General features: G+C 40.7%; 2 protein-coding genes across 6 annotated transcripts; both read left to right on the top strand.

Moving 5' to 3' along the window:
- Positions 1-4,669, top strand: LOC139627877 (zinc finger protein 586-like). 4 transcript variants are annotated; one of them, XM_071489046.1, is made up of 3 exons: positions 1-267; positions 1,918-1,980; positions 2,501-4,669. In XM_071489046.1, exons 1-3 carry the CDS (start codon positions 99-101, stop codon positions 3,337-3,339), a joined length of 1,071 nt encoding a protein of 356 aa, XP_071345147.1. In that variant the 5' UTR covers positions 1-98; the 3' UTR covers positions 3,340-4,669. The 4 variants fall into 4 exon arrangements, 2 of the variants coding, with proteins under 2 accessions (XP_071345147.1, XP_071345154.1); XM_071489053.1 differs by lacking the exon at positions 1,918-1,980 and having other exon boundaries at positions 5-267; XR_011692640.1 differs by lacking the exon at positions 1,918-1,980 and having other exon boundaries at positions 117-257; positions 2,501-2,640.
- A 550-nt stretch (positions 4,670-5,219) lies between these two features.
- Positions 5,220-10,016, top strand: LOC139627854 (oocyte zinc finger protein XlCOF6.1-like). 2 transcript variants are annotated; one of them, XM_071489022.1, is made up of 2 exons: positions 5,220-5,744; positions 8,073-10,016. In XM_071489022.1, exons 1-2 carry the CDS (start codon positions 5,552-5,554, stop codon positions 9,098-9,100), a joined length of 1,221 nt encoding a protein of 406 aa, XP_071345123.1. In that variant the 5' UTR covers positions 5,220-5,551; the 3' UTR covers positions 9,101-10,016. The 2 variants fall into 2 exon arrangements, with proteins under 2 accessions (XP_071345123.1, XP_071345114.1); XM_071489013.1 differs by having other exon boundaries at positions 5,246-5,744; positions 8,061-10,016.
- Positions 10,017-15,289: the final 5,273 nt, after the last annotated feature.

Below are 15,289 nucleotides of genomic sequence, written 5' to 3'. Positions count from 1 at the left end.
AATCAAGACGAAGAAGAAGCGGAAGCAAGCAGCAGCGTGGAGTTTTTCTTCACCTCGTTTGTTTGGAGAAGAAGTTGTGTCTCATTTGTCGTGTGACAATGTGTAAAATCCGAACTCTGCGAACACTGGTGAACCAGCGACTGAGTACAGCTGTAGAAGAGATATTCCGATTGTTCGAAACAACCTTAGCAGAATATGAGGAAGAGATTGAACGCCAACGCAGACTGCTGGAGGTTGTAGAGAGGCCTGCAGGCCAGGTAATCAAAGGTTAGTGGCGGGTTTTTTCCTGCTTCACCCACCTCACTACAGTAAACTTAAACACTAACTTACACGCTGGATGACGGAGTGAGGGCAGGGTGAGAGCTGACTATATGTTTTTTCCGTGCAGTCATTGGTTGTTATTGGTTGGTGGCTGGTAGCCGGTTGCTAATACATAAAACAGCTAGCTTCCCACCACGGGTAGCCCGTCCGGAGCATAGATATAGAAATGGGAGGCCCGTCGGAAGCAGAGAGATAAACCCTGCTTACACAGAAATTCCGTTGTATGGTCGATGAGAAGACCCTTGTGCATAGTGATGTTACAGTGAAGGTCAGGTCTTCTAAGTGTGTGATGAAGCGCGTATTGACGCTGTATCATTTACATTTAGACACATTTAGAAATGCCTCGCTTCTCGTCTGTACCAGGTGACTGCTTTTGGTGGCGACTCAAACACAGATGCTCTGTAACAGTGGCTCTCAAACATTTTCACATCAAGGAGCCCAAACTGATTAGACCACGGACACTCATTTTCTTCTACTAGTTTCATATCTGATCAAACCAGATCAAGATCATAATAATATTCTTTTTTCCCACTAAAAGCAGTTAAATTATAATAAAAACAATAATAGTATTGTTACACAAAGACAGACAAGTTTTATATCTGTTTTAACTTTTAATTCACGATTTCACACATAAATCCCTTTAAATTTCTGTTTATCTGGTTGGAAAGTGACGACGGAGTGCAACCAGACCAGAACCAACAGAGAGATGAGAGATCCAAACCACTATTGACTGTCGAGGGTTAGCCTACGTCTTACCTTTGCATGTAGGATGTCAGGCCAATGAATTATCAAAAATGGAAGGTGATAATAGTTTTTATATCAACACTTTATTTTAATATCAGGTTTTAGAGCAGGACATACTACTATGAGAGCAGCAATGAAAGTCTTCAGCGATGTCGATGGTGCATTTCAGGGCACCAGACTAACTTTCCCAAAAAACACTTTTAACTCCCCTGAAGTGAATGTAAACATCCCAAAATCAAAATGTTTATTTACTGTGTTATTGTCATACACACAGAGTAAGACAGACAGAGATTCTTGCTTTATAGTTAGATGACATAGTTAGATGTATGCTGCCTGCTGCAGTCCTGTTTATGCTCCTGATGACTCTTTTAGTGTCTGTATTTCTTAATAATCAGGGACAGAGTGGGAAAAAGAATCGGCCCCTGGACTTTTGACTTGGACTGGACCACCAAAACCCATTAGGAGACACACCATCGCATGAGTCACAATTTATAAGACTCATGTTGTAAACAGAGTATTAATTACAGTTTGTAAAACAATAAATGAAAAGAAAATGGCAAATTAAGGTGTTGTTCTTTTTCATTTTCCTCTGTATAAGGCAGCAGCAATAGAGAGTGGGGGATTAGAATTGAGACTGGACAGTACAGCAGTAAATACGACATCAGGCTTATTTTAATTTTAGTAGTCTCCCTTTCACTGGATGTCTATTCTGTAGATCTGACCTGATCACTCTGCTGCTCTGCTCCTCCTGTCTGTGTCTGCACACTTACTTGCTGCTAGATGAGCAACTATTTGAAGTATTTGGATTTCTTGATTTTAATTTTCTTGTTTAATTTTGTTTTTCATGGAAAGCGAGTCAGCAGCAGTCCACTGCTCCCTTGGTGTCAACAATGATAAAAGAAAACCACAGAAATGGTTAGTGGGTGGACGGAGCCATGGGACCAAACCAAACATAGCTTTCTGGGGTGATGGATGTGAGGTAGATGACTGCCAAACAGAACCATGGTGTGCTGCACAGTCTGCTCTACTGGGCTGACCACCACACACAGTGTTATCAGTCTTTCTCCCTCTTCCTCTCTCCCGCTCCCTCTCCCTCTCACCCTCTCCCTTGTGACCCAACAACCAGCGTGGCGCACCAGGAATCTTCCAGTGCCTCCCAATAAGCCACTCCATGACCGGTATTCCTTGTTGTAAGTTTGCTTAGTTTAGAGTCTGAACAGTGTCTGAGTCTGAGCAGCAGTGGACCGCCGCTCACATTGTGGAGAATGTGAATTAATGACGAATCATTTCACATTTCATGTGTGAGCTGGCTCTCACTAATCCGTGTTAATTTATATGATCCGACTCGTGGTTCTTACTTGGTGTCAGATGCCAAAATGTTAACGTAGCAACACACTTCACACTGAACTTGTGCTTTTTTTTTTCTTTCATTTAGATGTTAGACAACTGTTGGTGATTAAACAAGAGGTTCCTTCTGAGCAGCAGGATTGGAGGACCTGTCAGGACCAGGAGGAGCCAGAGCTCCCACATATTAAAGAGGAACAGGTGGAACTCTGGAGCAGTCAGGAGGGTGAGCATCTTCAAGGACTTGAGCAGGGTGACATCTCCAAGTTCCCATTCAGCTCTGTGCCTGTGAAAAGTGAAGATGATGAAGATACAGCTCAGTCCTCACAGCTTCAGCAAAGACAAACTGAGGAGAGCAGAGAGGCAGCGCCTCCAGCCAGCAGCTCAGTTGAACAGATGGATCCGGACTCTTCTGACTCTGAGACTGAGTACAGTAATGATGAGTGGAAGGAAACGAGGGAACGTCAGCCAGGTTCCACTTTTGTGAAACATAATGAAGTCCATATAATTGTTGAAAAATGTCATTGTAGTATTGGCAAGAAAACGTATAAGTGCTCTGAGTGTGGTAAAAAGTTTAGTTTGAAGGGATCTCTGCAGAGACACATCAGAGGTCACACTGGAGAGAAACCATTTAGCTGCTCAGTCTGTGGTAAGAAATTTGGCCGGAAACAACATCTGCAGGAACATGTGATCATTCATACAGGGGAGCAACCATTTAGCTGTTCTGTGTGTGGCAAAAAGTTTCGTTATAAAGCGGGCATGAGGAAGCACATGAGAGTGCACACAGAGTCAGACCACACTTCACCATTGTGTGAAAAAATGTTCAACCAGAGTGAAACATTACCTTCCCATATGACAGTCCATAGAGATGAACAAGCTGTCAGCTGTTCAGTTTGTGAAAAAGAGTTTGAAGGACCTGCTCAAACATGAGACTCCATAAAGGGGAAAAACCCTAAAGCTGCTCAATCTGTGCAAGGCCTTATAATAGGATAGCAAATCCAAAGTCTTTCATGAAGGTCCACATAATGTTTGTGGGAAAAGATTTCAATGGATGTCAACCAGGGAAACCCGTGAGTGTCTTGATAAGGGCAGCACTTCAAGCTGCTGGTTGAGCGGAGTTGTAGCTCATAATATCTGTCATTCAGGAGGAATGCCAACGCCTACTAGTTAGCGTTGTGGTCAGGGATGCAGCTGGATCTGGATATTACTGAGATTGTGGGCAGTGTTACAAATCAAATGAGCCAGACTGCTCAGGGTGGCTGTATCATTTTTTTGTCTTTCATTTATTTATTTTGTTTTGTTTTGTTTTTTTGTTTTCTTAATCAATTAAGAATTATCTGCACTCATATGTAATTCATTGCCTCAGCCAAATATTCAGTAAGATATTCAGGTCACAGTTTGATTGAAATTCCAGAAAATGATTATATCATCATACACACTTAATCAGCAGTTTAGTGCGAAAGTTAATTCTTGCCCTTAGAAACAGCAGTTAGACAAATATTTAGACATTTTCTGGATTATCAGCTATCATCTTTTTCTGGATTATTAGCATTCATCTAGCTAGTTCACTAGCTCCTTGGCTAGCAATCTAAGCAAACTCCATTGGCCAATGAAGACCACAAGGTGAGGTTGAAACCTCCATAAAAAGTTAGTAAAAGTCAGGGTGGCCTGGTAGTCGAGTGGTTGGGGTGCGTACCATGTGAGTGCAAGACGCTCTTGGCAGGCAGTCGCCGGTTCAACTCCCAACCGGCCCGATTCTTTCCTGCTTGTCATATCCCCCTCTCTACTCCCTTTCCTGTCAGTCTCCACTGTTCTATGATAAAGGCACAAAAGCCCAAAAAAATAATAAAAAAAAAAGTTATTAAAAGTCAATGAAATCATTTTGTCACAATCTTGAAATGAAATTTGAGACAAATTGGCCTTAATGTATTTTGTTTTTTACTATTATCTACCTTTTATTTCTATCATTGTCTACATGAACGTAAATTTCCAATGATGATTGTCAGATGAATGTCAGTGATGCAGCTGAATAACTGTAATGATTTCATAGAAACACCAATGGCTGTTTCTGATGATCTTCTCCATGTAGTTTTAGACCAGCAGACAGTGGGCAGGCATATATTGTGATCTGTTGTTTTTCTCCTACACATGCTAAGACTGTCTTAAATATTCAACAGCTTCTTTGTATATGGAAAGCATCTGAAATTTTTGTACACGTGTAAACTATTGCTGCATTCAAATAAAATTGTTATGAACAATGCATTCCTCATTCGAGTCCCTCTAATATTTACAGTAGTAGAAATTACTCAAATTACAGTTATAGTACAACTGCATTGGTATGTGATAAATGGTTGTGTAGTTGGTACTTCTTGTAGTAAAAAGCATTGTTTTACCTAAATTACTAAACTTACATTTATCTAACCTCAACTAAATTCTCATTTGCTCTATGTTTAACCTATTAACTGTATTTTCTCCACTTTTAGTTTTACATATTTTACTTATCACTCTCATTTTACTGTATTTTTGTTTTATTGTCCTATATTATTCTACATTTGATTTATTTCACACCTGTTGTGCCATGTGTCTGATCGTCATCTGTCATTGTCTTCCATTTTACTCTCTCCTCCTATATGAAGTGTTTTGAGTTACATATTATTTATTAAATTAGCAATTTATTCCAATATTTTTAGACTCAATATCATTGGGCAGTCAAAAGAATTCAGTAATTTTATTCAAAATTGTATTCCTGGCAGTGTGGAGAAAGCTCGAAAAGAGCACTCATCTATACATTTATGTTGGGAATTAAAATTCACAGAAAATAAAATTCACCAGAATTCAACTGAAAAAAAAATCAATGTGAAAATTATATATTTTTTAAAATATTTTTTGGTGTCTGGTCAAACTTCGATGAAACATGTTGTTGCGTGTTGTTTTCCTTCTCTATAAATTCTGTGATGATTTCAATATCCAGTGTCTATTTATCCTTGCACATATACGGGAAATAAAGAAAGACTATTTTGACATTCTAACGAAATATAATTTATTCTGAAAGATTCGGGCCGGAAGCCGCTCTAACACGGAAGCCAGTGTTGCTAGTAGCGAAAGTAGATAGCATGAAAGTGTTGATATAGCAAGTGTCAGCATGTCTAAAGTACATATGTTAAGAGTGTTGGTGAATCAGCGTCTCACTGCGGCTGCAGAAGAGATTTTCGGACTGTTTGAAACGATTATAGCAGAGTATGAAGAGGAACTAAGTCGTTCAAAGCTGGAGAACGAGCGACAACGCAAATTACTGGACGCTGTTTTGAAGCCTGAAGTTCGGTTACACAGATCAGGTTGGTAAAGTAGAAATGGCGTGGCGTTTAAATTCACGGTACTTGATACCTGTACTGATTGTTCAAGAGGAAATATCAGTGAACGGCAAACGGAGCCGGGTGTAGCTTTTAGGATTTCTCTCTTGGTGCCAAAAAAGATTTGAAGCTTTGAAACATTGAACTCAGCATAGTGGTTTGTGGAAATTAAAAGTAGCCATTCAATAGCGTTATGGAGCGGTGTTACCATTATTACGGCCGCTGCAACGTCATGAAGTCGTAATTGCACGACTCTACAGGAGGGCTTTTAATTTGAAACAACGGATAAAGGGAGATATATAAATGGACCATTGCCTATGGAGATCATAGGCAATGGTCGCAGGACGCAGCCTTCGTGACGTCACACGCGGGTTTGCTAAGAGCGGGGCTGCGGTCGAAAAGTATAATTTCCTAACCACTTTTCCTCGACTTCAAAAGAAACGTCATGAGGTCAAGGAAAGATGTGAAGGAGACATCATTAGGAATTAAGAAAAAACAACCACGGAGCAGGGAGAATCCGACTGCACTTAGACTTGATTTTTTTCTTAAACAAACTACATGAATAACACATGGACAATAAATACTCTCCTCCTAACCATAAACACAAAACAAACAGGACTGAGATGTTGAAATAAAAACTATACAAGTAGAAAGAGTTGAGCCCTTAGAATGATAATTCAGTAAAAATACGCAACCTGAGCAAGGTTGGCAAGGCTGAGCAAGGTGCCAGTATGAATTACATTTAGACATAAGTAGGCTATACAGAGTTTTGACCTTTTTATACATTTGTGAAGTAGAAAATACATTTTTAGTGCAGTGGGTTTTGAAATAACATTCCTGTGTATTGCATATTGTTGTGCTACTAACATTATTAATTTCCGGCAACATACTGTAAAGACTCTGCAGTGAACTGTAGGTTATCACAAATTGGTTTGTTTGTGAATATGATGGTGCCATCTGATGGTAACACCCTGCAATTGTATGAATGACACTGAAATGGCACTGTTTACCATGGAATCTAGACATGCCTTGAAAGGCAACTGGAGAAATAAGGGAAGCTCCAGTAGCTGGAAACAAAGCCTCCGGCTGGAGGCAGTAGTTAGGAGAAGCTGGGATTAAATGTCAGACACAAAAACATGATTTCAAAATATCTGTGTGGAAACAAATGTAGAAACAGGCCAAAACGTCTCAGCTAGTGGTGAGTGTAATTTCTTTATTTGATGTTTTTGTAAACTTTGGTATTATGCAGCAAAAACATAAGGTCTCCTCATGCTGTCTATGGTTCTGACAGGTTTTTATGATGGATATCGTCTTCAAACACCGATCTGATCTCATAATGATTTTACTTTTAAACATTAATTAAATGCTTTCTTGTATGTTTTGTTAACTTAAGGACTAAAGTCTAAATGCTACGCGTTCTACCAGGTGAGCGGGACGCCTAGGCTATGTCTTTTTGTCCGATCCCCACTCACCCCCCCCTCTGTCCAAAAAGACCTACAAAAACCACACTGTAATTTGTATATTGAATCCATCTAAAGCTGAAGCTAACAAGAAGTAGCCTTCAGAATTAAAAAGAAATTGTTTCCCATCACTTAACATTTAACTATTTGCAAACTTCAGACACATCTGCGCTGTGAGGGGAAACTGTGCTCTCACTACACAATCTGTCCTCTTACTCACAAATAAGTACATAATAAAAAATAAAAAACTGAAGCTCAGGTATAAAAAAAATACATGATTCTCTGTGTCCTGATATGGTGTTTGGTCATGCAGTGCAATGTAACCAAGAAGACTGAATTTAAAAAGAAAATAGAGCAGTGTAGTTGCAGCTGTAAATTTTACAAAACCAAGTCTTGTTTTAAAATGATCCAACTGATGGAAGCAGAAGCCGGGAAGGGAAAAGGAGAGCAGCACAACACCATGCAACATGACTCGTTTTTAGCTGCTGTGAGACTCTAAGCCCCAGTGACCCACTGACAGTGTTGTCAAGAGCCTAGAAGGAGCAGTGCAGTAAGATTTCCTAACTGACAATATCAAAGACACTGAGAGTGTTGTACAGGGTTGTGGTGTGGGGTGGCAGACTTGTCTACTTTGTGAGTGTGCACTTTGTAAATCCTGACTCAGGGAAAGACCTACTTATTTCCAGTCTGACATGATGTTACCATATTGGAAATACACATGCAGCATTCATTCAACAGCAGAGTGGCAGGAAAAAAAAAAAGTGAGATCACTGCACTTGCTGTGACTGTATAACATTTTTCCAAATGCCCATGTGTGTCTGCATTAATTTGTTTATTTCAGTGTTATCTGCAGATGTTCAGCAGGGCCCAGAGCCCCCACACATTAAAGAGGAACAGGAGCAACCCTGGAGCAGTCAGGAGGGAGAGCAGCTTCAAGGACCTGGCTCTTCTAAGAGTGAAGATGATGAAGGGACAGCCTTGTCCTCACAGCTTCATCAAAGACAAACTGAGGAGAATAGAGAGGCAGAGTCTCCAGCCAGCTGCTCCGCTCAACAGATGGAAACAGAAACCGATGGAGAGAACTGTGGAGAATCAGACTCTTCTAAGCCTGAGAGCAGTCATGATGACTGGAAAGAGACAAGGGAACCCCAGTCAGATTTAAAAGCACAGAAAAACAATGGTGTTTCTGAAGGTGATAAAAAATTTAACACTGGCAAGAAGTCTCTAAGCTGTGTCAGGTGTGGTAAAACATTTCACCTCAGGGACATGAAAAGTGCTTCAAGAGAGAAACCATTCATTTGCTCAGTTTGTGTTTCCAGATCGACACAGAACTCACATTTTGTCACAGTAAAGAGACGTCATTCAGGAGAAAAAACCTTCATGTGTTTAATCTGTAAGAAACAATTTAACCATAAAGGAGATGCTGTGAGACACATCAGAACTCACACAGGAGAGAAACCCTTTTGCTGCTCAGTTTGCGGTAAGGGATTTGCACAAAGTACAGGTCTGGGCACACACATGAGAACCCACACAGGAGAGAAGCCATTCAGCTGCGCATTCTGTCCCAAACACTTCATCCAGAGTGGAAGTCTGGCCAGACACATGAGAATTCACACAGGAGAGAAGCCGTACACTTGCTCAGTGTGTAACACAAGTTTTTCACTGAGTCAGTCTTTGTTAAAACACATGAGGCTCCATACAGGAGAGAAACCATTCAGCTGCTCTCTGTGTGATAAAAGATTTACACAAAAAGGGCATCTGACACAACACATGACACACCACACAGGGGAAAGGTCTTTCAGTTGCCATGTTTGTGGAAGAAAATTCACCAGACAGTCAAGTGTGAGAAAGCACAAGTGTGTTCCTGAGAGCACTGAATGAAACTACAGAGCTGCAACTGAGAAACTCCCCAATTTGAGTTTCTCTCTATCTACACAGGATTAAGCTACAAAACACAGAACAACATGAATATATTTAAGATACATACATAATAGGGCCTCTTTTTCTTTCTTTTTTTCTACTTTTAATACATTAAAATGTATTTTATTTATATATATATATATATATATATATATATATATATATATATATTTTATTTTATTTTATTTTATTTTTTTTTTTTAAATCAATAGCAATCAGACACCCTGTACTTCATGTAAGACACTGCTTGATCACCTGTTTGTGAAACTGTTTGTACTTGGTGTTATTTAAAATCATGCTGCTTAACTGAGCTACAGGACCATTCAAGCTAAATTTAGCTTTGTCTGGTTCAGCAGCAGCATAAAGCAAAGGTATGCCTGTATTCATTCTCTGTGGGATGGTGGGGATTCACTAGTCAAGGCACTGTAGCTGCTAGTGTGTGATGTATACATATAAACCTGCATGTTAACTCTCCACAATGACACCAAGTTTATCACAGTTTCTCCCATTGTTCTCATGAGCTACTTTGCCTCTGCATTCGGTGTGTTATACAAGTGTCAGTAAATGATGTGATGCTACACGACACCGTCAATATTGTCTTGCTGCAGCCATCCACAAGTGCAGCAGAGAGAAGCAGAGAAATGGTTGTGGAAGAAAAAGTGGCAGGAGAGAAGCACAAAACTAAGCAGCAGCAACAACATGCACTGATAATCTTGATACAGGCTAAAAAAAACAGGCCATGATTTGGGCTCCAACGCTCCATTTTTATTTCAATAATGTTTTCCCTACAGTTGAGGTCACTAATAGGTGGACTGTAGTGTGGGTCCAAAATTAGACACCATCCTGCCTGTAACCTATAAATTGTTGAGAATTGTTACATTTTGATGAAGCATTTTTATTTTAACTGGCACATCTTTTCTAACCTGTGCGGTCATATGATGCCATTCAGCCAATCATTGCAGCTTGAGTCAGTGAGTGAGATATACACACACATGGAGGAGATGCAACAACAGTTAAAGGAATAATTATTGGAGTGGGATATTAAGAGGGAGAGCTGCTCAGTTAAGCACTTTATTTTAAGATGCACATTTTTCAAAAGCTCTCTGTTGTGTAGTTTTCAATGCTCAGTTTCTAGAGTCCTTATAATAATCCCTCCAGTTCAAAAAAAAAACAGTACATCATGAGCATAAACAGAAAAGCAAGTGGTTTTGATCCTTAAATGTCATCAGAACTTGAACCCAGAATTTTAACAACTACACAACTACTAGTCTGACAGATCTATTGACTGTGTCTGCTGTACATTTCCAGGAGAGTATGTCGGCCTCACAATGTGTACAGGAAGCGACCAGGGTTTTCCCTTTGAGGCCCAGAGCTTTTACCACACTCTGCTGTCATATTGGATGGAGCTGTAACAAACTGGAAATAGTTTAAAACATGGCCATTCAAAGAAATACAATGGATTCATAGTTCATATTGGTCATAATTCCCAATTACTGATGTTAATATCCGTGCATCACTTATTTAGAGTGAGGTTGTTACTGGTGCAGACTTACATTGACGTACACTGTCAGATTGCCTTTTTGTTCATACATATGAACTTCAGACTTCAGAACAGCTTCTCCCTCAAGGCTGAGTCTGCTACATATAGACTTACATATATTAACATTAAAGTTAACATTTTAGTTTATTGACTTACATTTTGAAACTAAACACAGAGAATGTAGTGCCATGCTTTGACAAGTTTTCTAAATTATTTTTTTGCAAAAGTCCACATACAGCTCTAAAAATTGCACACACAAAATGCAAAGGGCCACAAATGTCCTGCAAAAGGAAAGACTGCTTTCAAGCTATTATGAACATCTCAGAATCAAGTATTTGCACCAAATGCCAAACACTGTTTTCATTATAATAAATATTTGGAAACACACTGGATGTACACACTGTTATGGCTCTTCTGTATCTACATTTCTATACAGTGCTCTAAAGTGACACAGTACTGTACAGTACTCTGTTGTTGCAAGATGAGATAATGCCCCTGGAGGATGAAAAACAATAATTAGGGCATCGCACAAATGCAAACATCACCCACAGATCAGGATGCTGAGTCTTTTTTTAGTATTTTCAGCAGCTTGAGCCAGCAAGGCACCTGGAGTCACATAAGTTCAGTAAACTGTGATGGGCATTGGAGTAACCATCGACAGTGTAACCAGTGCACTGCATCACACTTACGGTTTTGATTCATTGTCTTTTATATTGTTATTGGCCAAACTGCATGTTTTATGAAAAATAAATATTATTTCTACCCACCACTTAATTCGGTTGCTTTCTTCCCATAAGTTACAAAATTAGGCCAGCTGGGAAATCCTAATATGACCTATGAGGTTGCTACCTATCAGAATCAGAATCAGAATCAGAATCAGAATCAGTTTTATTGCCAAGTATGTTTTCACATACAAGGAATTTTTTCTGGTGATTGGTGCAATTGATCAGCAACAGTGGGGCTCTCTTGCCTTGTTGATAAGGCTAATAGCAGATGGGAAGAAGCTATTTTTGTGGCGAGAGGTTTTGGTCCTGAAGGACCGCAGCCTCCTGCCAGAGGGGAGTGTCTCAAAGAGTTTGTGTCCAGGGTGGGAGGAGTCAGCTACAATCTTCCCTGCACGCCTCAGAGTCCTTGAGGTGTACAGGTCCTGGAGGGATGGAAGATTGCAGCCAATCACCTTCTCTGCAGAGTGGATGATATGCTGCAGTCTGTTATTGTCCCTCTCCGTGGCAGCAGCGTACCAGATGGTGATGGAGGAGGTGAGAATGGACTCAATGATGGAGGTGTAGAAGTTCACCATCATAGTCCTTGGCAGGTTGAACTTCTTCAATTGCCTCAGGAAATACATCCTCTGCTGAGCTTTTTTGATGAGGGAGCTGATGTTTAGCTCCCATTTGAGATCCTGTGTGATGGTGGTTCCCAAGAAGCGGAAATGCTCCACGGTAGCCACGGGGGAGTCGCACAGGGAGATGGGGGTGGGTGGGGCTGGGCTCTTCCTGAAGTCCACTATCATTTCCACTGTCTTCAGAGCGTTTAGCTCTAGGTTGTTCTGCCTGCACCAGGTCACCAGACGCTCAGTCTCCCACCTGTAGGCAGACTCATCGCCATCAGAGATGAGTCCAATGAGAGTGGTGTCGTCTGCAAACTTCAGGAGCTTGACAGACTGATGGCTGGAGGTGCAGGTGTTGGTGTACAGGGAGAAGAGCAGAGGAGAAAGAACGCAGCCTTGCGGGGATCCAGTGCTGATGGTCTGGGAGTCAGACACGTGCTTTCCTAGCTTCACGTGCTGCCTCCTGTCAGACAGAAAGTCGGTGATCCACCTGCAGGTGGAGTCAGGCACGCTCAGCTGGGAGAGCTTGTCCTGCAGCAGAGCCGGGATGATGGTGTTGAAGGCAGAGCTGAAGTCCACAAACAGGATCCTGGCATAGGTCCCTGAGGAGTCCAGGTGCTGGAGGATGAAGTGGAGAGCCATGTTGACGGCGTCATCTACAGACCTGTTGGCTCTGTAGGCGAACTGCAGGGGGTCCAGGAGTGGGTCAGTGATGGATTTGAGATGGGACAAGATAAGGCGCTCAAATGATTTCATGACCACAGAGGTCAGGGCAATGGGTCTATAGTCATTTAGACCTGTGGGCCTTGGTTTTTTGGGGGTAAAAAAATCTAAATTTAGATAAAAAAGAAATGATCATTTCTTAGTGGTAAGTTAGTGGGTGTGAATTCTCTTCTCAACCTTTTAACAAGAAGGGTGTTCTTCAGGTAATGCACAACTAAGTTAGCAGCATAATATTTAGCAAAAAAAAAAAAACAGTGCCCAGAAGAGGAAGGATGATAGACAACAGGATGAGTTTATTGCTGAACTAATGAAACTAGTCAAGTCTATGTTGACATGCAGCCAGAGGCTAATGTTAGCTGGATTGGCTATACTCTCAGGAGAGCGGAGGAGCAGAAAAAAGGATTTGGACTTAAGCAGTGTTGTTAATAACTTACATTTACATTACAACTACATTTACTAATTCGGCAGACGCTTTTATCCAATGCGACTTACAAGTGAAGGACAATAGTAAAGCTACAGTGCAGTGGGAAACCTCCATCTAAGTCTTAGATATAACATCTATTTAATAAATACTGGGAGATTGTATAAGGAAGTGCATCAAAAAGTGCTAGTTAGACATGTTCAGGTTTTTAGGAAAGAAGGTGCTCTCAGAAGAGATGAGTTTTCAAGAGATTCTTGAAGATATAGAGGGATGCCCCTCCTCTGATAGAATTTGGTAGATCGTTCCACCGTTGGAGAACCACAAATGTGAAAACTCTGGACTGAGATTGCCTTGTGTGCAAGGATGGCAATGCCAGATGACATACCCTGGAGGAACACAATGCCCAAGAAGGAGCGTAAGGCTGAATGATTGAGTTCAAGTAGGTGGGTGCAGACCAAGAAGTCACTCTGAGGCCAGCTTAGTGACTTGAATTTGATTTGGGTGGTCATGGGTAGCTTGTGTAGATCAATGAGTAGCGGAGTGACATGTGCCCTTTTGAGTTGATTGAAGACCAGGCGGGCTACCGCATTCTGGACCATCTTTAAGGGTTTCACTGATGTTGAGGAAAAATCACTCAAGTCCTAAATTTGCTGTAGTGGTGTGAGTTCATTAGTATTCCAGAATACAGTGAGTTTACTGACACAGAGTAAGTCTGAGGCAATAGACTGACCAAGAGTAAAGGGCAGGGGGCAGTTATACATTTAAGTAAATGGGGGTGGTCACCTGTATGTAAATACAGTTGCTACAGTTGTTACAGGCATTGCGGTCCTGATTACAATGGATCAAAAGAAAGTAGGAACAAAGGCATTTGAATTCAGATACCTCCCAGTGTAACCTATGATTAAGTTATCAGGGGGCAGGAAGGGCCACCAGATTAAACTGGTTAGCAAGGTAGTGGTATTGTAAGACAGATAACGAAATTAACAAGATGAGACAAGGGGGTCCCCACTTCACAAAATGTCTATTTTCTTCCTCACTGAGCACAGAGGAAGACCCGCCAGAAGAGCATTGTAGTAATAAATAATTACTAATATAGTCTAATATAGTAATATAGTCTAGGCGAGAGATAACCATGGCCTGGACCAAGAGCTGGGTGGCATACTGAGTCAGGTAAGGCCTGATTTCCTTGATGTTGTAAAGAGCAAAGCAGCATGACCAAGAGACGGATGTAACATGATTGGAGAAGGATAATTGGTCATCAAACATGACACAGAGGTTTCTTGCAACCTTAGATGGGGTAAGGGATGAAGAGGCGATTTTGTTAGTTGTACTAACAACAACAGTGATTAATTACACTTGTACAGAGGAAATATACATTATACTTATTTTACCAAGACAGCATGGAAGAAGGTCTCTTATATTTACATAACAAGGAAATTTGAAATAATTCAATTAAAATAAAGATATATCTGATATAAGCCCAACTCAAATAATGACCTGGTTCTCTCTGCAGTTGAACTATTAAAAACCCGGGCCACAGAATTTATCATAATACTGCAGCAGCCAATGTCTCATCTCTTCCTTTATCCTTTATCCTTTATTCCCATTAGAATTTCCCCAAAGGATTAATAAAGTATTCTATCTATCTATCTATCTATCTATTTACTAAAATTAAATCTTTTTCCACAGATGCTGCACTTGAAAGGTTTCACTCTTGTGTGGACTCTCATGTGCCTCTTCAAAATTCCTGTTCCAGTGTATCTTTTTCCACAGACTCAGCAGCCAAATGGTTTCTCTCCTGTGTGAATTCTCATGTGTACAACCAGCACTTCTTTGTGGGTAAATTTCTTTGTACAGACTAGACAGCTGAAGGCTTTCTCCCCTGTATGTATTCTTTCATGTCTGCACAGTTTTTCACTTTGGCTGAATATTTTACCACAAATTGAGCAACTATATGGTTTCTCACCAGTGGGGACTTGGATGCGCCTCGTCAGATCTGTTTTTTCACTGAAACGTTTTCCACAGATGGAACAGCTGAATGGTTTCTCCCCTGTGTGAAATCATATACGCCTCTTCAAATCAGATTTTTCACCAAAACCTTTGCCACAAATTGAGAAACAAAATAGTTTCCCTCCT

Source organism: Trachinotus anak, unplaced genomic scaffold (assembly GCF_046630095.1).
Source record: "Trachinotus anak isolate AG129_WGS33_773 ecotype Australia unplaced genomic scaffold, CSIRO_AGI_Tana_v1 ptg000002l, whole genome shotgun sequence".
Taxonomy (NCBI): domain Eukaryota; kingdom Metazoa; phylum Chordata; class Actinopteri; order Carangiformes; family Carangidae; genus Trachinotus; species Trachinotus anak.
This window is presented reverse-complemented; position numbering and strand designations above follow the sequence as displayed.

Excerpts from the sequence above, each read along its gene's own strand:
- LOC139627877 (XM_071489046.1), top strand. The coding sequence starts at position 99 with ATGTGTAAAATCCGAACTCTGCGAACACTGGTGAACCAGCGACTGAGT. Across the intron at positions 268-1,917 it reads TGCAGGCCAGGTAATCAAAG|CGAGTCAGCAGCAGTCCACT; the intron begins GTTAGTGGCGGG and ends TTTCATGGAAAG. Across the intron at positions 1,981-2,500 it reads AAAAGAAAACCACAGAAATG|ATGTTAGACAACTGTTGGTG; the intron begins GTTAGTGGGTGG and ends TCTTTCATTTAG.
- LOC139627854 (XM_071489013.1), top strand. The coding sequence starts at position 5,552 with ATGTCTAAAGTACATATGTTAAGAGTGTTGGTGAATCAGCGTCTCACT. Across the intron at positions 5,745-8,060 it reads AGTTCGGTTACACAGATCAG|TGTTATCTGCAGATGTTCAG; the intron begins GTTGGTAAAGTA and ends TGTTTATTTCAG.